At 39.8% G+C, this 20,638-nt stretch overlaps 1 protein-coding gene across 3 annotated transcripts; it reads right to left on the bottom strand.

The window, feature by feature from the left end:
- Positions 1–1,271: 1,271 nt before the first annotated feature.
- LOC131242614 (uncharacterized) lies at positions 1,272–15,048 on the bottom strand. 3 transcript variants are annotated; one of them, XM_058241370.1, is made up of 5 exons: positions 14,713–15,048; positions 14,500–14,605; positions 3,811–3,971; positions 2,970–3,176; positions 1,272–2,890 (listed from the first exon to the last, which is right to left on the bottom strand). In XM_058241370.1, exons 1-5 carry the CDS (start codon positions 14,899–14,901, stop codon positions 1,787–1,789), a joined length of 1,767 nt encoding a protein of 588 aa, XP_058097353.1. In that variant the 5' UTR covers positions 14,902–15,048; the 3' UTR covers positions 1,272–1,786. The 3 variants fall into 3 exon arrangements, with proteins under 3 accessions (XP_058097353.1, XP_058097351.1, XP_058097354.1); XM_058241368.1 differs by having other exon boundaries at positions 1,273–2,890; positions 3,811–4,022; positions 14,713–15,047; XM_058241371.1 differs by lacking the exons at positions 14,500–14,605; positions 14,713–15,048 and adding an exon at positions 9,040–9,209 and having other exon boundaries at positions 1,274–2,890; positions 3,811–4,022.
- Between the last annotated feature and the right edge of the window lie 5,590 nt (positions 15,049–20,638).

Raw genomic sequence — 20,638 nt, 5'->3', positions numbered from 1 at the left:
ACAGTATTAAATCAGTTTTGTTGCTCTTTCTTCACTTTTATACCTGATCATTATACCTTACTATTACTTTAGGTTACATTTAGTTGCACCAAATATCATGAAATTATTAATCAATCTAATTTGGTGTAGAATATTATGAAATTGGTGCAACCAAGTGCAACCTTGATTAAAAATCTAGAAGTAGCATGTGGCTTACGTTACACGCTATGTAGCTTACACCTCATGCTTCAGTGGGGTGAATGCTTCAGTGGGGTGAAGGCTACGCAACACACTATTTGCTATTTAAAACACTGGTAAAACATATATTAGATTAGGCATATGTTATGATGGACAGATCTTTCGACAGCTAGTCCAGTGGCTTCAGCCTTCCAATGTTTAGTGCACACCCAAAGGACTGGATTAGGTCTCTGTTGATTCTGCTGCTGCGACATTGGAAAATCTATGATTGATTCCTCTTTGAAGTCAATCTTCAATTTAAATGACGTAAATCATGAAGCCACATCTTTTACTTCTCCACTCTCTAATGAATGCACAGATGCACCTGAAAAAGAAGTTGCTTCCAAGGTTGGGAGATGCCCACAGAGATACTTGGAATTCCCAGTTTTGGTGCACCTTTCATCACCTGATTCCCTTTATTTCCTATAAATTAAGTAATGGCAATAATCCATGAATAGGGTATGCGTTGGATGCCTGGGCCTGCTCAAGTACTCGACCTATTTGGTGGACCCAAACTCCCTCGTAAGCAGTAAAACATTGTCAACATTGTTAGAATGATAATATTTCAGTTATCATTCTGGTAATATTGAAACCCAGGACGCATGTGCAGCTTTTTATGGATGCAAAGTTAATGGCAGTGCCTGATGCGGAGGGGCTGCTATAATCATCTAAAGGAGATCAGTCCATGCTTCACTGTTTCAGGATGTTATACCTGGTTTTCAATTGGGATGAAGACTCATGTTTCTTTATTCCAGACCATTGACACTGTTGTGTGCCATGTATGCCTAAAATTTCCTAACCGATTGGACATTCTCAATCTTTCTATTTGTGGCCTAAAGATAGTGAAAATGCAGCGAAGGTTACCAGACCAATGTGCCCCAATTATCAAGAAATGAAAGCCCGTGTGCTATGCAAAGGTTTGAGCCACTTGCAGTATTATACCTCTACAGAAATTTGGCTTCTGATCTACTGTGGATACTTGGTCAGGTTGCATGCTGTGAGAATGTCACCAGTCTTTCACAAAATCTGGCATGATGAATTGCCCTATTCAAAGTGACTGAAGCATACATCTTATTTTGAATGGAAAATGGACTTATTTCTTGCCATATCGTACGACAGGTTACAAGGCTTTAAATGAGCGATGAATAACAAATAAAAGAATTAGAATACAATGCACTATAATTCAGTTTGTATGGACACTCCCCCACAAGCTTAAGTGTATACAAATCCACCATTCCCAGCTCATACATCAAATGAGCAGAAGAACATAGTCTGCCCAATGTTTTTGAAAGAATTGATCATTACTCCCAGGAAAGTATCCTGACATTAAAAAAATATCTCCAATTCTATCAGGGCAGGCACTCAGTTCCAACAAGTGGGGCGCACAGTGGTACCGCAGACCATTCATCTGACGGGCTCCACCTTGGAGGAACCATGCCCCTAAAATCTCCAAGGTCTGTATATCCCTTGAAATAAAAGCTCATAGAGGTGCAGTGTGACTCTTCATGATCAGTTCTGGCCAGAGAAGCGAAGGTGAATGCTACCAACCATGTAGGTAGGAATGGCTGTCCTACAACTGAAGTTCCCTCTCTTTCATGGAGCTTATCTTGGCTCGTTTACTGGGTCCCATAAGTTCCACCAACGAGGGAAGAGGCCGAGGCACTGGGACATTCATCATCCTGTAAAGCTTCCTTAAGCTTGAATTGAAACTCCATGATGACACCATGCCAGAAGTACTCTTCACGACACCCATCTCCCTACCATCTTTTGATTCCTCATACAATGCTTCAGTACTGCTCTCCTTTTGAGAGGATGATAATCCCTCCACTGTTTTATTGGACACGGCCCATGAAATATCAGATACAGTTCTATTCTCTTCATGCAATGGGTTGAAATCTTGAGGACCAGGATTCGCCCTCCCCAACGACGTAATATCTCTTGATTTCTCAAACTGCAATTCAGTAACAGTATCCTCCTTAACGGATGATAATTCTTCCACTGTCTTATTCGTAGCAATCTGTGAAAGATAAGTGTCAATGGACCCACTATTCTTCCCTTCTTGCAACATGTTAAAATCTTGAAGGCCGAGTCTTGCTCTTCCAAACAATGTAATGGGTCTTCTGTTGGATACAGGAGACAAATTCAAGCATAACCTGACATTGTTTGTGGATTTTGCTGGGGGTGACTGGTTGCACTCTGCAGAACAAGGTGTGGACCCCACCTTTGAAGAAGTAGCGATAACATTCAGTGAAACATCTGAAATTGCAGAAGCTCGCGACAAAGAAGACTCTTTGGTATTAATGTTCAGTAATTTCCATATAGGATCATCAGCTGTTACTTCATTGTTGAAACAGTGATTTCTGACATAATCAAGCTCCATAGCCCTGCAAGGGGGAGTTGTAGAGATGACCCGCTTGGGTTGGAGAAGTTGCAAAGCCCATTCCAACTCTTCTTTGGATGAATGCATTGAGTAACAGACATGCCAAACACCAAACTTGTCTCTCTCCGCTCCCTTAAATCTCATCTTACTTTGCTTTTCTGTATCTGAAGGCTCTTCACATGCATACCATTGCACAGATGGGCGGATAAAGAGGGGCTCTGGTTGAAGATTTGACCAAGCCTCTTTAAATTTTGCTTCTGCTCTTTCATAAAGTTTGGGAAATCCTTCAAATATCTGTGTAAGAAAGAGAGTCTAATCACGGATTTGGCGACTGGAAAGAAATCGTAGGGGATATTGATAAAAGAGGGCATACCTGGAAACGAGAAGATGCATCTGGGGACAGAATGTGTGGAGCTGTGAGTGTAAGAGCATGGAAGCATTCGGCATTTTTGGTCTCATCAACATATATCTTGGATCCGAATGTTCTAGATATTTCCACAAGTATGTCTTCCTGGCCAAGAAGATCACAGGCCAGATACACAACCGGGGCATTTGGGTGCTTCCATATGCAATTGATCACCTGCATAAGGGAATCCAAGAAGACTTTGTTGCCTGAGTTTCGTAAGAAAAGACTCTCCGCTGAAGAAAGAAAACTATATTGTGCAGGTACACATTCAGGTGTCGGATATATGGGTTCAGCACAGCTATAGATTGGACATAATAATATTTAATACAGTTCTATTTTAAAATATCTTTTAGAAATTATATATTTTGACGTGTAGCAGATTTGAATAATGGGTATAATTGAGATGCCATTATCCCACAGATCCATACGGGGATTGCCTAAGCCCAATGCGGCCCTATGAAAAAGTGCCACATGCACGCGTTAGACGCAGGGCCACAATGAAAAGCAGAGAATCACCTGCACGAAATGACGATTTTACCCTTTTCAGTGCAGGACCCACATCTGGCGCACACGTGGTGCCTTACCATTAGGCCACATCAGATTACAAGTTTACCGGCAATTCACATCCCACAGATCCCATACCCATGTATGTCATGTCAGACAGTTAGCAAGTAGGATTTGAAGTACCCAGTGACATAGTTGACAACAATTTACTTTCTGGAGTCTGTAATATCACACATTGGGCCATCTGAGACATGACAACAAAGGCAACTAGAGCTAGAAAATGGTGGGACTTGCTTCAGTTTACCTGTCGGATTGCTGAATAATTGCTTGGGAAATGTAGAGAGCAGCTGGCAAACGTGCAGTCCAGGAATAGGTAGTCAAGGGAACCCTTAGTCTCTCTTCCTTTCTTGGATATGTATTTCATAGGTAAATTTTGCAGGCAGTCGGCAGTGAGCCTGCAATCTCCTGTATGCAGAATATTGCCAAAGCTGCCTTCAAACAAGAACATGACTGCTCCTAAATTTTACAAGATGAACACACCATCATCCATAAGCAAACTTCTTGCCAGATCATTTCCAATTGAGTGTGCAAAGAAAATGCACCAGAAAATACATCAATTTGATAGGTAAACAAGTCTACTACATCTGGTTACAAAAATCATTCGCATCTAATAATAGCACATAAAAAAGCAATTGAAATAAAATTCTCATAAATGTGGAAGTATAACAGCAGTAGCATACAGTAAGGCTGCATTTGGATGTGCTAGTGAATCAAACTGCAAATGTTCAGTTCAATTGGGAGAAAATAACAAAAAATATTATTGGTCTCCAGTTATTGACAACAATGAAGTAACTCTCATATTGCAGTTAATTTTCTTCTGGGTCCAACTTGCCCGTAAAAGTAATTTCTTGGAGACTAGGCCCCTCAATATTACAAAACACAATCTGGCTATTTCACTCAGTGTTTTAAACAGCGAATAGCTTGTAGCGTAGCATTCACCCCTCTGAAGCATGAGGCATAAGCTACATGCTACTCTAGATTTTTAATCAAGCTTGTGCTTGGTTGCACCAATTTCATGATATCCTGCACCAAATTAGGTTGATTAATAATGAAATTAATAAAATTTCATTATATTTAGTGCAACCAAACGCAATCTAAAGTAATAGGAAAGGGCAATGATTAAGAACAAAGGTAAAGAAAGAACAATGAAACAGATTTAATTCTTGTACTTAAATTATTTTACAAAAAGCATTGGAAAGATCAACTGATTTCTATTGAAAAAAAAAAAAAAAAATGTAACTAATCATAGAAGACATTAATTGATTTTAATGTTGTAGTGAAAATAGCTTATACCGTGAGCTACATAGTGTATAGCGTAGTTTATTTAGCATGTAGCGTCTGCAAATTAATCATGTAGCATAAGGTATATACAATTGAACCTATTTTCATGAGCTACATAGCACTAAGACTAAGCTACACTATGTAGTGCAAGCTATACGCTACGTAGCGTAGCTATTTAAAACACTTATTTCAACTTTGTTAGACCAATGATTGCATTTAAATACGATAGCATATCCAAATGCAGTGTTGTACATCAAGAACGAGAAATTATTTTTTTTTAAAAAAAAACTCATCAAAGCAAAACTCCATCTGCATTTTTCAGTGATCTTATCTTCACTTCTGAATGCAGTCCTTTCTCATTTTTCAAGCTCAATAGATCTAAGTGAGCTGTTACAGTTAATGGTAATAAACTAGATTACAGGCAAAGAATAATGGAGGTGAAATTTCTCAGAAGCCAGGTATTAGGATCCCAACAAAATTTAGGGATTTTTACAGTAACTCCCCATCAAATTCTATAACTATACCTGACTTCCCCGTCAAAAATAAAATTAAATGCCCCTCCCCACAAAATCAAAGTTGCATTCAACTCCCTACGCTTCCTTAAAATATCTTAGTTTTCCAAACTCTCTTCTGCTCCCTCTTTATTTCAACGTTGTCTAAAAAGTCCTTTTTTTCCCCAGCTTTAAGAAAAGGAGGAAAGTCAATTAGAGGAGACAATTCACTAAAACAATCGATCTCGAGAAAGATATCTTTCTGGTCTTAGATGTTTCATCTCTTTCATTTTTATTTATCTCCATAAATGATCAAGATGATCATTGGATCATTTTGATTTTTGAGGTCAATTAACCTGCAAAAATAGCACAAAAATGTATCCCACTCACCACCGATGGCCATGGAAATTTTAGTGTTGATTGATCAGGGTTGCTAACCAGAAAAAGACTTCCATTTCATTCTGTCCACTTAGGGACCACTGAATTGCTGGTTAGGATCCTTGGGCCATGTCCATCATAGTCATTTAAAGGCAATGAAGTGACTACTAAATTGATTGTTAAGCTTAGAAATGCACAGGGCTTGTTCTCTTTTTAAATGGCAATTAAATTCTATTTAAAAACGAGACAAATTACAAACAAGACAAAAAATTACAAATGTCGTGGGGCTTATTCTCAAGTCGGCTGTGGTGGAACAAAGGGCAACAATAATGCCATGTGAATATAATGTCATTGTATTCCTAAAAATTAATTTATGAATTAGTTACTAAGCACCTGGTTTATGAACTAACAAATATACATGATCAATTGGCATGAATACACATGATTAATTGGCATGTGAGTGGTGATCGGTGTACGAGAGTGACTGCACAACTCTGCAGCTACTAGTGGTCCATGCACTATTCCAAACAAGTTTGTCATTGTTATGTGAACAAAAGTGGAGCACGTTCTCCCTCATCCACCTGTATAAGAGGAACAAGCTGAGATATGAAAAGATCCAAGAGCTCATATTTTATGATTGGGCCCACAAGTACATACACCAGAGCCTTGTATGCTATGGGCCTTAGGCTCAACCTTTTTTTAACTTTTTTAATCTTTATTTTATGCTTTCCTTATTTGTCCCTTGTCTTTCTTTAGTTTTTTCCTCCTAATAAGGGCATGTATGTAATTCTAACCTTCTCCTATTGTCATAAATAAAATAGGACCGGACATCTGAGCCCTATGAGCTTCTTTTCTCTCTCAAATTCTCTCCTCCTCTAACAGGCACTACACTATAAAGTTGTGGTTGAGGCAACTACAGGCAAACAACAGATGAAAACCAGACCAAATCCGGTAGAAATGTGTTCGCTGCTAGGGAGGATGATATACCAATTTACGATTGAGTTAAGTTGGTGGAATTGGACTAGGCAGATCAAAACTCTTGTACCACACTAAAGAGGCAACAACCATGGCATCAATGTCGACAAAGTTATCGATGTAGTAGCGGGGGATCAGTCTATCAGCCAACTTTTTTACAGCTTGATGAGAAAGCAGCATCTGGAAGCAAGGGCCATGAGGCATTAAGGTTGTGTGGGGGTTGCATGGTGGCTGGTGTGATCCACAGAGTGACGACAATCAGATGACATCTCCATCTAAACAAAAGGTAGCAAAGGTAATCATGGCGATGACAGTAATGACGAGAGGGACGACAACAACAAACAATATTCATAGAGAGAGTATGACGTCTCTTAGCCCAATCATTGGGGAGGAGTTTGACCACACCACCTAGGACCCAGAACATTGTACTCATTCCCCAACACAAATTCATCAGCCAACACAGTAGTTCACGCATCCTAGGAGACAAGATGTGAATATTGCAAGGAGCATTGAGTCCATAGACGTCAGTGATGGGCAAGGGAGCTCCACTTCATGCTACATTACAAGTATGGTTCATAGTGGATCCAATGGCTATGATACACACATTCAGCTACGAACATGGTCAGGATTACAATCATGAATACGACCCAGAATATGGCTAATGGGTTTTTAATCCCATTGATTGAACGTCCACACATATGAAGGGTCAGATGCAATCAAAACAAACAGAGAGAGAGAGAGAGAGAGAGAGAGAGAGAGAGAGAGAGACGCATTCACGAACATCATACTATTAAATCTCCCAGTTTCCAAGCCACAACCCTTATGCAAGAGCTCTAGCCTCAAAAAATGTTTCAATATTAGTTCTTAGAGCCATACTCACCTTTAGGAAATGAACCCTATAGCAACTCCTTCCTCACATCCAAACATTGGGGGGGTTAAGAGAGAGAAGGAAAGAGATGGGAGATTTCCAAGCCTAGTTAGGGGGATCCTTGAGGTCTCCTCACTTTTATAGAGTTCCATATGGGCTTTGGGCCTCATGGGCCTTCTTACTTAAGTACATGTAAGCCATTATGTACCACTTGCCTATGAGAAGCTCTTTATGCACATGAATTAAACTCTCGGTACTTTCACCATCCCACATCCTTCAATGTCATCATCATCCTACTATCATTTGGGCACAAGCCCAAACATTGACCTCACCTGATGATATTAAAGATTCACCGTCGGGTTTGTACTAGTCAAGGCAAAAACACATATACTAAAACCCATGAAAATATGTTTTCTTCTGCAAATATTTTTTCTAATCAAAATCCTTTTGACCTAAAAAGATCATATATGGACATGGCTATACAGGCATATAATTTCAAATGATCTTCTTAGGTGAATTAGTATATAAAATAATGCTATATGCCATGGATTCCTTGTTGAGCAATAATGTGACATACACGCTTCTATTCAAGTGACCCAATTACAAATGTATATCATCTTGTGTCTCAAGAATCATAGCATATGCTAAAGTCAATAATGATTGATTCTCAAGTCTAAGGATGTTTGAATGAGGTAATTGTGAATGTATGCTCTCTTCATGGGACCTACAAGCATTCCTCACATGATCCACTATTTAATATGTTAACAGACACGTTGCAAACATTCATTTACCGATGTGAGTCTGCAATTCAAGTTGTGATGTAGGACAGATGATCTAACCTAAAATTATGTGCTGAAACTAAATAAAGGATTAATTACAACAATCAAAACTCAAAATAAAACGACTCTATCAAAAAGTTAAAGAATTCAAATAACAAAGCATGTTCCAATTCAAAGCCGAAAACAATCCCACAATGTAGATCTAACAAAATATGAATCGATTAGGATCTATGGAAGGTAAAACTTCCATCTACCATAGGGCTTATTCCTAATTCAAAGGGATTCACTTGGTGTTAGGCTTTTGGCTAAACAAGGTTTAGGTTTAGGGTTTTAGATTTTGGGAATTGAGGATTTAGGTTTACGAATTGGGGATCTAGGGTTTATAGATTTGGGATTTTGAGAACTAGGGTTTTGTGGTATGGGATTGAAGTAAAGGACAAGGAATAGAAGGAGATGTTGCAGAAGAGCCACGGGACAAGGGGGTCATCTATATGGACAACCGTACATGTGTGTCTGTACAACCATACGGACACGGGCTTGGGTTGGGGTTGGATGGGTTAGGTCTTGATTGGGTTGATGTTTGGATGGATTAGGGTTTGATTTGGTTGTGGTTTTGAGGAAGACAAAAGGAAAATAAAAGACAATGAGAAATAGAGAGATTGAAAGAAGTAGAGAGAGGGGAAAGAAAAGGAAGATAATACCTTGAAGAAGAAGAAATAAGAGAGAAGTGGAATCACTCCATGATTTCACGACATCTCCATTCACATAAGGTTTTCTTGTTGCTCAAAAGCAAAAGAGGGAAATTTCATTCAATGCATAATAATGCTCCAAGGTTCACACACCCAACCCTTTATAGACTAATTAGGGTGCTTTTACAACCCCCCCCCCCCCAAAAAAAAAAAAAAAATCCTTATTATTCAAAATATCCAAAATACCCCACAAATCAACTTAAATATAAAACAACCCACAAAATAAATAAAATAACTAAGGAAATAACTAAACTAATGTCTCATGATGTCTAAACAAATGTCCCATGATGCCCACGCCAAGATGGCCCAATGATTAAAATGGGACACTAGTCATAAAGTTACATGACAACCGTTCACCATGCCAAACGAAGTATGTAATAGTCATGAACATTCCTTTTCGTAGACAAGGTTCCTTGAGTTCTCTCTACCATGCCATTGACTTGGCCATATGCACATGACCCAATACAATGTCTATAAGGGACTTCATGATTTCTAACCATACTATACAATTAAGTATAACACATAATAATGCCCATTAACAGATAATAATGCTCATTAACACATGATGATGAAATATTCATAATTTAAAAATATAAATTATGCATTTGTAATAGAGTCAAGTTGTGATTCAGCTTTCCAAGGCATAATTCCCAACAATGGCTATAGATACAAAGGTGCCTAGCCACAGTTGGTGGTGACAGTTACGGTGTCTACTTAACTTCCACCAATATGGATATAGATACAGAGGTGCCTAGCCACAGCCGGTGGTGACAGTTACGGTGTCTACTTAATTTCCACCAATATGGATGTAGATGCGGAGGTGCCTAGCCACGGTGTCTACTCAATTTCCACTGATGTGCATATTAAGGCAATTTGATGAGAATTGAGTACCTAAGATATGTTAGAGACCACATGGTTTGGTATCATTAGCTCATAAGCTAGGCACAAAACTGCACTCATGTGAGGTAACAATACTATGCCCACCCCTATAGAGAAATAGACAACAACTTCAAGCCATCTTATAACTCCATGTGGGTCTACGTCAAAGGTATATTTTTCGTTCGCTTTTTAGCTTTTGGTTATATTATTTGTATTTCATTACATGTGCTTTGTAAGATTGAATTATATGAACTCATCTTGGATATAATTGAATCACTTATGGCCAACAAAGTATAGTTTCATCCCTAAACAATAGAAAACTATTGTGGAGGGTCACTTTTTATCATGTTTTGACGTTAAAGCATACAATGATATCTCCTTTAACCTCTCCTGAAGTTTTATTGAAAAATTCCATCATTTTCCCAAGGTTTCCCCAATGTTTCCCTCATGTCGTGATAAATTACACAACATATTCCCCAATCTTTCCATCTTGTTGTGATAAATTACACGATACATGCGATATTTCACGTTATGTTTCCACATCCCAAGGCTATGATACATAGTGCGATACCAATACATGAAACATTGGTATAAATCTTCGGAATAAAATCTAGAATAGAGAGAAGAGTTTGTGACTTAACGACTTTGGTGGAAGACTGAGCCCTCAAGATCTGACGGTCTACACGATATGGAACCTTCACAAAACTGAAGATGAACGGTCCAGATCTAGCGGTCCGCCTAACCACTACTGGAGCAGATGGGTCTAATCACCCCTCTGATTTTATGGTATAAATGGCCCCGGATTAGGATCTATGGCTTAGATCGTCCCAAGGACAAGCTAAACGGACAAATTTCTATGTACAACTATTCCTCTTTTTACTCTCGTTATTTCTGATATCTTTTCACGAGAGAGCCTTATCCTATTTATAGGAAAGAATGAGAGTTTGGAAGAGACCAAAAATTATCTGGTCTTATCCCTATCTCCCCATCTAAATCCAAATTCAAATTTCAATTTGAAATCTATCTGCTAAAGGAAAAGGCCGAAAGAAGCCTAAACTCATGGGACCCACCCACTAGTGATTGCTCACCAGTGGGCCCCACTAGCCTATTTCTAACATCTCCCACTCAATCACATTGTGGGATAACCACAAAAATTTTTCCAACTCGCCTAATAACAATCAAAAAATCAAACATCGCGATCAAAAGAATCAGAGGCGTGGGACCAGCCAGATCACCGTAATCTTCTCATGGGTGTTAATGTACTAAGTGACCACCTAACTAGTACTCGATAACCCAAGCTTTGCAATGTCTGTCCTAATCCACATGACCACACCGGATGGAGTTAACTCCCAATCTAGAGTACTCAGCCAACATACGCACTTATCCAACTTATCGAGTTATTCCGAAATATCTATTTTTCATAAACTTCAACTAAAATCAATTTAAAGCAATACTTATATATATGTACATTTAAAAAAGAATATTGTTTGCAAAAGTGTAATAAAAATAACTCGATACTAGCGGCGGATAAGTCTTCAAGTGCGTATTTATAGTTCTAGAAACTTGGTGTAGCTGTCACGGGATCTTCCCCATGCAGATGTGTAATTTGGAATCAATCAAGTTGTTTTCTTAGCGTAACTGAATCTGGCCAATCAAGGACATTTTGTCTTATACGCTAAAGTAGCGACACTCAAACTCATCCTCCTATACACAAGATGAGGGTAGCTAAGGACACAAAGAATCACCTACGGGACTGGCTACTCGCATGTTGCAATGATTAGATCGAATCAAAGCAATCTATAGGTAAAAGGTCCCAGCACGTGGCTACAATTCATGTCGTAAAGTAGACAATACTAGGTATATGTCGGGTCTACAATACGTAGGTCATTCTAGATAAGGTACAACTCATCTCATAACCTCACAACCTGACTATTAATTCAAGCCATAACATTAATCGCATAAAAAGGAATGATGCGATTATGTTATTCGACTTGATCAGTCTCATCTTCAATCTTTTAAGATTGTATGCGGATACAACTCACTCATATCCTCATCCTTATTATTCACAATAAAGAGAAGTTCATACCTCAATATATGAACATTGCCCCAAATGTACCTCTCTTGTACTTTCAAGGTTGGTCAACCCGTGAGAGTGGATGACCAGCCTGCCGACAAAAATAGAAATCCTACATAAACTCATGGTAAATGTTGATGATCTACTTACCTAGTTACTATAAGTATTCAATACCGAATAAATGGAATGTGTTATTCATTAATGAAAGATCATAGGTACTAGATACAAGCTTATCACTCAAGCTTTCCTCAATCCCATCTGCCTAACGTGAACCTGAAATAGATCTTTTGCTATAGGTTTCGTCATGGGATCAGCCATTATTTCCTTAGTATAAATGTAGCTGAGGATGACCTTCTTATCTCTCACTTGATCACTAACGTGATGATACTTGATCTCAATGTGCTTGGACTTCTGGTGGTGTTTAGGGTCCTTTGCCAAGTCAATGGTAGAAGTATTGTCTATCTTTAGCGATATAGGCTGTCGAACGATCGGTACAACACCCAGACCTAATAAAAATCTGCGAACTCATACACACTCTTGAACTGCAGCACAACATGCAATGTACTCCGCCTCCATAGATGAAAGAGTTGTGGATGTCTGTTTCTTACTCAACCATGAGTTAACCCCCCCTCCGAATAAGAATACATATCCTTAAGTAGACTTTCCCTCGTCGGCGTCATTACCCTAAGCAGCATCAGAATATCCTTTGAGCTCGAGGCTCGTGCCTTCATAACACAACATTAGGTCTTTTGTTCCTCTAAGATAGCGGAATATACGTTTGACGGCTTGCCAATGAGACTATCCCGGGTTATTCTGATAATGGCTGACTATGCCAACTGCATAGCTAATATCTGGTCTAGTGTAAAGCATAGTATACATTAAACTCCCTACTGCACTTGCACAAGGTACTGAGGACATGGCCAATTTCTCGGCTTCAGTTTGGGGACACGATTTTCTATCTAACTTGGTAGATTTGTCCATAGGGGTTTCAATAGCTTTTGAATTTTTCATCCTAAACCGCTCTAAAATCTTTTGTATATAGATAGCTTGAGACAAGCCTAAAAAATTTTTAGGGCGATCCCTAATGATTTTTACCTCAAGAATAAAGTTGGCTTCACCGAGACCCTTCATCTCAAAGTTCGAGAATAGTCAATCTTTAGTCAATATCAACAATTGCATGTCATTACCAGCTAGCAGGATATCGTCTACATATAAAGATAATATCCAAAAAAAAAAAAAAAAAAATTCTTCCAGACCGTTTCATATATACACAAAAATCTTTTTCACTCGTTGTGAATCCAAAAGTAGTGACGGCTAAGTGGAACCTCATGTACCACTGTCTTGAAGATTGCTTCAACCCATAGATAGATTTCAACAACTTGCAAACTTTCTTTAGATGCTTTTTGTCCACATAACGCATGGGCTGTTGCATGTATATCTCTTCATCCAAGTCACCATTTAAGAATGCGGTCTCTACATCCATCTGATATAACTCTAAGTTTAAACTTGCAACAATGGACAACATCACGCGGATTGATGAGAACTTTGCAACAGGTGAAAAAGTCTCCTCATAATCAATGCCTTCTTTCTGTGTGAAACCTTTAGCAACTAATCGTGCTTTTTAATCTAAACAATTATGCACATGACAACTATTCACATACAACCACTAAAAATAGAAGTTGTAGCCACATGCGATTAAGTGGGACCCAATATGAGCTTCTTCTTGTGCACAAGCATGGTGTAGGCACATGTAGCATGGGGTGTGATTGAATCAGAATGATTTCTGACTGCACAGCTCAGCCATCGAGAAAATAGTTCTCCATCTTTTTGCACAAAAACGATTTGTGGAGGCAGTATTTTGCGCCGGCCCAAGCATGTGCCCATGTGTCACACCCGTGCAGGATCTAAACTATCCACTAGACCCGCCATCACGTGGCCATACCCTCTCTAAAAAACCATCCCTTCTTCACATGGGCCACTATAGTGGTGTAAAATGTAAGTCTGAACCGTAGGGTAGGGCGAATTCCTGACAGGTACTCACACATATCTCAATTGTCAGTTAGAAATTAAAAGGATTTTTTCGGCTGTCATCCAAACAGCCCCAGAGTGCTATTGGATGCACTTAAGAAAAGCAGTACACTTGTTAGTGTAATGAATTGGAAATTATCAAATTGTGATTCCGTCCTTGCCATTCATATCGACCCGCTGAAGTCTTACTTGCAACTATTTAGGAACATACCACGATTCGACGGCTACTTCTTCATTATGATTTATAGGAAATATTTTCAGCATTTTTATAATTTCCCCTTTATTAAACTGAATATCCGCAATTCAATACACTTGTGCATCCAAACGCAACCAAATCATGAGAGACAGATGATGGAAACAATAAAAAGACCCAAAATCGAATATTGATGCTGAAGGAACAAAAACACCAAAAATCGATTTGTGAAGTGTACCTGGGCAGTGGTTGGCGTCGAAAGCTGACACGGAGAAAGCACCATCAGGATCGTCGATGACCACCGATTGGCCCACTTCAATTTCGATAAAAAGAGAATCGTCGATCTGTTGAATCGCATTAAAAGATTTAAGTATATGAAAATATTTAAAGAAAAGGAAACAAAAGATTGAGAGAGAGAGAGAGAGAGAGAGAGAGAGAGAGAGAGAGAGACGTGTGGGAATTGATGAAGAAGGAGGGTTTTGGTCAGATGGGTGGAGTAGATTGGGAAAGAAGAATGATGGGAGATTCCGACGCAATGGTCTTTGTGGGCGTGAGTGAGGAAATGGTAACGCTTCCTCTTTGAATTAGGAGTCCACGTGTCTACCGAGAATGGGATACCTTTCGGCATCTCTATTGGCATCTCTCTTCCTTTCTCTTTTCTGCTCAGCAGAAGAATTCCAGAGAGAGAGAGAAGAGAGAAATAGAGGAGCGAAAACAGAGATGGTCTCTATAAATGTCTCTTTTCCCCTCGCGCTTGCGAGGCTTCCGCAGGAAGGTTTGGCGAGAGGGAACTGGAATTTGGAATGGGGAATTGTTTCATACTCTGGTAGACCTTGGCGATTCATACACATGCATCCAACAATTGTGGGAGCGGATTAGGTAAAGAGACGGTGCGGCCTTACCGTGGGGCCACGTTGATATATCTACTCTATATCCATGCCGTCCATCCTTTTTTTCCTTGATCATTTTAGAGTATTTTCCGAAAAAAATAAGAAGATCCAAACTCAGGTGGACAATATTCTAGGAAACAGTGTTGATTGAATGTCCAACAGTTAAAAACTTCTTAGGGCACGCCTTAATGTTTCCATAGTTTTTAGTTTCCGTAGGGCGCGCCTTAATTTTTTTGGGATCATGCACTAAATATAGTCTAAGAAAAAGGATGGACGGCAGGGATACAGAATAGATACATCAAAACGAGCCCTACGGTAAAGGACGCACCGCCTTGGGTGCAACGAGGTTCTCAGCTAATCCGCTACCTAAATTGTGGAACCCACTCTCACAGTCCCGAAATCAGATTTGTTTAGAAATCCTGACATCTGATTCCTTGAGATATGACCATTGGACATTTCTCATTTTTAGCCGTCCAATAAATACCCACCGATTAGACGGCCAGTCAATCGAATAACCGTAAGTTGTAGAGACCATAATTTGGACAGTTTAATTGGGAGAACTTCTTATACTCCGCTTATGCAATTTCTAGGTAATTTTATATGTTGCCACTAATGGGACACACATGTTGAAATGGTCCATAATTTGAACGGTCCATATTTCCAAAAGTAACGCAAGTTAGTTATTGTCCCATGGTCAAGCGAAGGTAATGATCCTAACCATTAGGTTTTAAAGTGAGACATTGAAATTTTCGTTTCATGACTTATATCTAGTGCTGATTCTCTTAGCGGTGATCTCAATTCGAAGTGGTAATCCGTCGGGCCACTTAGCCTGGCCCTATTGGTGAGCCAACCCTATGGGGCCAATTAGGCTCGGCTTGAAATCTAGGGCAGGTTCTCGGTTGGGCGAATGATATGGCCCAAAGGTGGTTTTAATAATTACAAAAAAAAAAAAAAAAAAGGCATTCAATGGTCTAAATCGTTCATATTTTTTTATAAAAGTGTTACATTTAATTATATATATATAATGCTCACCTGCGCACTTTCTACGTGAGCACCGTGTGCACCTTTACACACCTGCGCACTTTTTTACACACACATCATGGGTGCAAAATTGGAACCGTCCACGTGATGAGGCAGCCCGTGAAACCTCACCGGCCCTGTTTTCAGCATGACACACGCGCGCGCGCGGAAACACTCACCTGCCAACCAGTTCGTACGTACTACATACGAACTTTTTTGAGAACCCATCATACATGATGTGGATCCAAAATCTGAACCGTTCATGTGAAGCAGCACCTCGTGAAACCTCCTGGGACCAAGTTTTACTTTGATATAAAACTCTGATAGGCCATGAAAAATGAAAACAGTTTCCTCCCTTGATTTGCATTTCTCTTTGCTATGGCCCACCAGAATTTTAGATCAGGGTGAAAATTTTCCTCTCTCTCTCTCTCTCTCTCTCTCTCTCTCTCTCTCTCTCTCTCTATATATATATATATATATATGAGTGATGGTCTCCTGTCAACCACCCCACGTGCTACTTTGTGCGGTCCAATTTCCACTGCAAATAGGAAATCGGATTGTGTACTGAGTAAACTCTATTGGGTCCATTGTGAATGGATGTGGTCTATGCACACCGTCCATCCGTTTTTCAAGCACATTTTAATGGTTGAGACCAAAATTGATTCATTTCCAATGCTCAAGTGGACCATAGAACAGGAAACATTGGAAATAATAATTTCCACCGTTGAAACCTTTTTAGGGTCTGCAGTGATGTTTATTTGTCATCTGGCCTATTCATAAGATCACACAGATATGGATGAAAGGAAAACATAAATATCAAATTGATCCAAAACTTGTGGACCCCAAGAAAATTTTCAATGGTTGACATTCAATTCATACTATTTCCTGTGGTGTAGCCCACTTGAGCTTTGGATATACTTCATTTTCGGGTTTAAGCCTTAAAATTATCCGTTAAAATGGATGTAAGGAGTGGATGGAATATATAAATCACAGCTGGCCTTACGGAGTTTACTCGGTACGCAATTCCTTCCCGCAGGAGACTTGGGCGCGACGGGTTGAGAAGTGACTGACACCAAATTTTGTGGCCCCACCATGATATATGTTTTGTATCCATGCCGTCCATCTATATGGAGAGATCATTTTAGGGTAATATCCAAAGAATGAGTCACATCCGAAGCTCCAATGGACCCCACCACAGAAAACAATGGGGAGAGTGACGCCACTGTTAAATATGGATTAGATACTGACAAAAGGTATGCAGATTATATACTGACATGTTGAGTAGGGAGACTGGCTACTAAAATTAGGTCACCAAGTTTTGTGGACCCCACTACAATGTATGTGTTGTATCTACAATGTTGATCCATCTGGAGATATTATTTTAAGCCATAAGCTAAGAATGAGACGGATCCAAAGCTTTAGTGGACCACCACCACATAAAACAATGGGAAGATTGATGCCCACCGTTGAAACCTTTCTAAGGCCCACCATGATGTTTTTCGAAATCAAACTTGTTCAAAAGTTAACAAAGACATTAAAGAGAAGGGAAAATACAAATATAATCTTGATTGAAAACTTTTGTGGCCTTTAGAAGTTTTTAACAGTGGCATCACTCTCCCCACTGTTTTTCTGTGGTGGAGGTCCACTAGAGCTTTGGATGTGACTCATTTTTTAGATATTAACCTAAAATGATCTCTCCAGCTGGGTGGACGGAGTGGATTAAAAAAAAAAAACAACATATATTATGGTCCAAAATTTGGTGACGTCACTTCTTAACCTGTCAGTAGCCAATCCGCGCTAGGTCTCCAGGAGGAAGGAATTGCATACTCTAAGGGGCCCGCTATCATTTAGATATTCCATCCACTCCTCACATCCATTTTAACAGATAATTTTAAGGCTTAAGCCCAAAAATGAAGTATATCCAAAGTTCAAGTGGGCCACACCACACGAAACAGTGTGAATTGAATGTCAACTGCTGAAAATTTTCTTGGGGTCCACAAGTTTTGGATCAATCTGATATTTGTGTTTTCTTTTGATCTTATGAACAGGCCGGATGACAAATAAACATCATTGTAGACCCTAGAAAGGTTTCAATGGTGGAAATTATTATTCCCAATGTCTCCTGTCCTATGGTCCACTTGAGCATTGAAAACGATTCAATTTTGGTCTCAACCATTAAAATGAGCTTGAAAAACGGATGGACAACATGGATAGACCACATCCATTCACAGTGAACCCAACAGAGTTTCTTCAGTACGCAATCGGATTTCCTCTTTGTGGTGGGGATTGGACTGCACCAAGTAGATATATATATATATATATGTGTGTGTGTGTGTGTGTGTGTGTGACCATATATATGTACGTCTGTGTGAGAGAGAGACCTTTAAAAAATTCTTACATTTGGACAGTTTCCAACGTCTGGTAATGTCAGTATTTTCTTTGAAGGGCCAGCCAAGGCCATTGGGGCCAAGGCTTAGGAGAGAAGGTCCACCTGCGGCCTAACCCTGTCCCAACCCTAGCCCCAGCTCGGCCCATTGCCACCCCTGGTCTCAATCATCCATTTCCAGCGTTATTTTCTTGCGGCCATGTGATGTGGAGTCCACGACATGGACGGTTTTGATCATCTAGCCGCACAGCTTGTGGCCCCATGGCGGCGACACACTCTGACTCCCATGTTGCGCCGGGTGCAAAACGAACTCTTCCTCCGAGATAGGAGAAATGGTGTTTGGGCATCATAGGTCCCTTCACACGTGCATGAAGTTGAAGCCGTCCGTGTTTCTACGGATCATGTATTCGTTTGATTTACTTAACGAGTCTCCAGACCCAATGATTTGGTATATTCAGCTTGAGACTCACCCGATGAGTGGCCAGGCTCCCACACGAATGTCAAGTTGGCACGTTCAGATGTATTGTACATAAAACCATGCAAATTTGCAGGCCTACAGTACATGCAGCAATCCCGGAGCTCAGAGGGATGGGGTGCCCATAAGTAGACATGGGTATCCACCAACTTCAGTGCGACCTGAACGTGGACACGTTTTACTCGTTCAGCTGGGCGTGTCACGGCAGCTCCCTAGTTCTTCCCCGTTACTCCTCGTTTAGCACTTCGGATTTGGTGGTAAATAAGGGCCCGTTTGGCCGGGTGGATTGGAAGGGATTGAATGGTACTAGGGTGGATGGCATGGATTTTTAAGTAATGATGGTGTTGTCAGTGGTTTGTCTTGAGATCCGTGGGATTGCTATATCCAGTCTATTTGGCACGCCCGGCCAATCTCGGGATTAAACCTTCCCATCCTTTCCAATCCCTCGAGCCAAACACGTCCCGGACAAATTTGAACGGATTAGGGTGGATTGAATGGGATTTAAAGGTAATGATAGTGTTGTCAGTAGATTGTCTTAAGATCCATGGGATTGGGATCAGATCACCGACTCTGTTTGGCACGCCCAGCCAATCCCAGGATTTAACTTCCAATCCCTTGCAATACCATCCAGTCCCTTCCAATCCGACTGGCCAAACGGGCCCTAAGTGTATTTCAAATCCAAATAAGATAGACTTTTACATTTGGTAGCCTTGGATTTGGAGATCAATAAAATCAGAAGTATTTCAAATTTAATATTCCTGTGTGTTTTGAAATCTCACCAAAATGCTAAGATTTATGTACAATCTACAGGAAAAATTCTTTTGATATCCTGAAACAATTTAATTATTAGCAAAAATTCTAATGATACTTTAAAACAATTCAATTATTGACCGCAATGTTAAAATACATCTAAATAGATGGTTAAAAAGGACAGTGTCACATGCATGTGATCCTTGCATTTGTGGCTTATCCAAGGCTCAGAATTTGCTCCTTTTTGACCAAAGTATGGCTCAGAATTTTCTCCTTTTCCACACAGGAGTATATATTTTAATAAGCTTATTATAATCATTCTATCAAATATTTACACACACGTGTATATATATTAATTTGGGATATGAAAGCTAATTTAGTTAATCAAATCTACGTCCGGTGAATATATCAAAGAATTCCAATGCCCTCCAAGTACCTCTCAAAGCGAAGATTTGGATTCCAATGCACTTGAATCAAACACAAATGAGGATTTGGAATCACCCTGGTTGGTGTAATTGTGATTTGGAATCCAATGCATTCCAAATCCAAGCTCCTTAGTGCCCGTTTGGCCGGGTGCATTGGAAGGGTTTGAATGGTATAGGGTGGATGGCATGGATTTCTAGGTAATAATGGCATTGTCAGTGGATTGTCTGAAGATCCATGGGATTGATATATCCCTGGATTGCTATATCCAGTCTGTTTGGCGCGCCCGGCCAATCCCGGTTTTAAACTTTCTCATCCCTTCTAATCCCTCAAACCAAACACGTCCCAGGCAAATTTGAAGGATTAGGGTGGATTTGATGGGATTTAAATGTAATGATGGTGATGTCAGCGGATGGTCTTGAGATACCTGGGA

Source organism: Magnolia sinica, chromosome 4, assembly GCF_029962835.1.
Source record: "Magnolia sinica isolate HGM2019 chromosome 4, MsV1, whole genome shotgun sequence".
Classification (NCBI taxonomy): domain Eukaryota; kingdom Viridiplantae; phylum Streptophyta; class Magnoliopsida; order Magnoliales; family Magnoliaceae; genus Magnolia; species Magnolia sinica.
The sequence above is the reverse complement of the archived record's forward strand: the minus strand, read 5'-3'. Positions and strand labels throughout refer to the sequence as shown.

Bases quoted from the DNA above. Each gene is read 5' to 3' on its own strand.
- LOC131242614 (XM_058241368.1), bottom strand. From the start codon at position 14,901: ATGCCAATAGAGATGCCGAAAGGTATCCCATTCTCGGTAGACACGTGG. The intron at 14,606-14,712 runs GTCTCTCTCTCT...GCGATTCAACAG, and splicing joins TTCTTCATCAATTCCCACAC to ATCGACGATTCTCTTTTTAT. The intron at 4,023-14,499 runs GTACACTTCACA...TGTAAAATTTAG, and splicing joins CGACGCCAACCACTGCCCAG to GAGCAGTCATGTTCTTGTTT.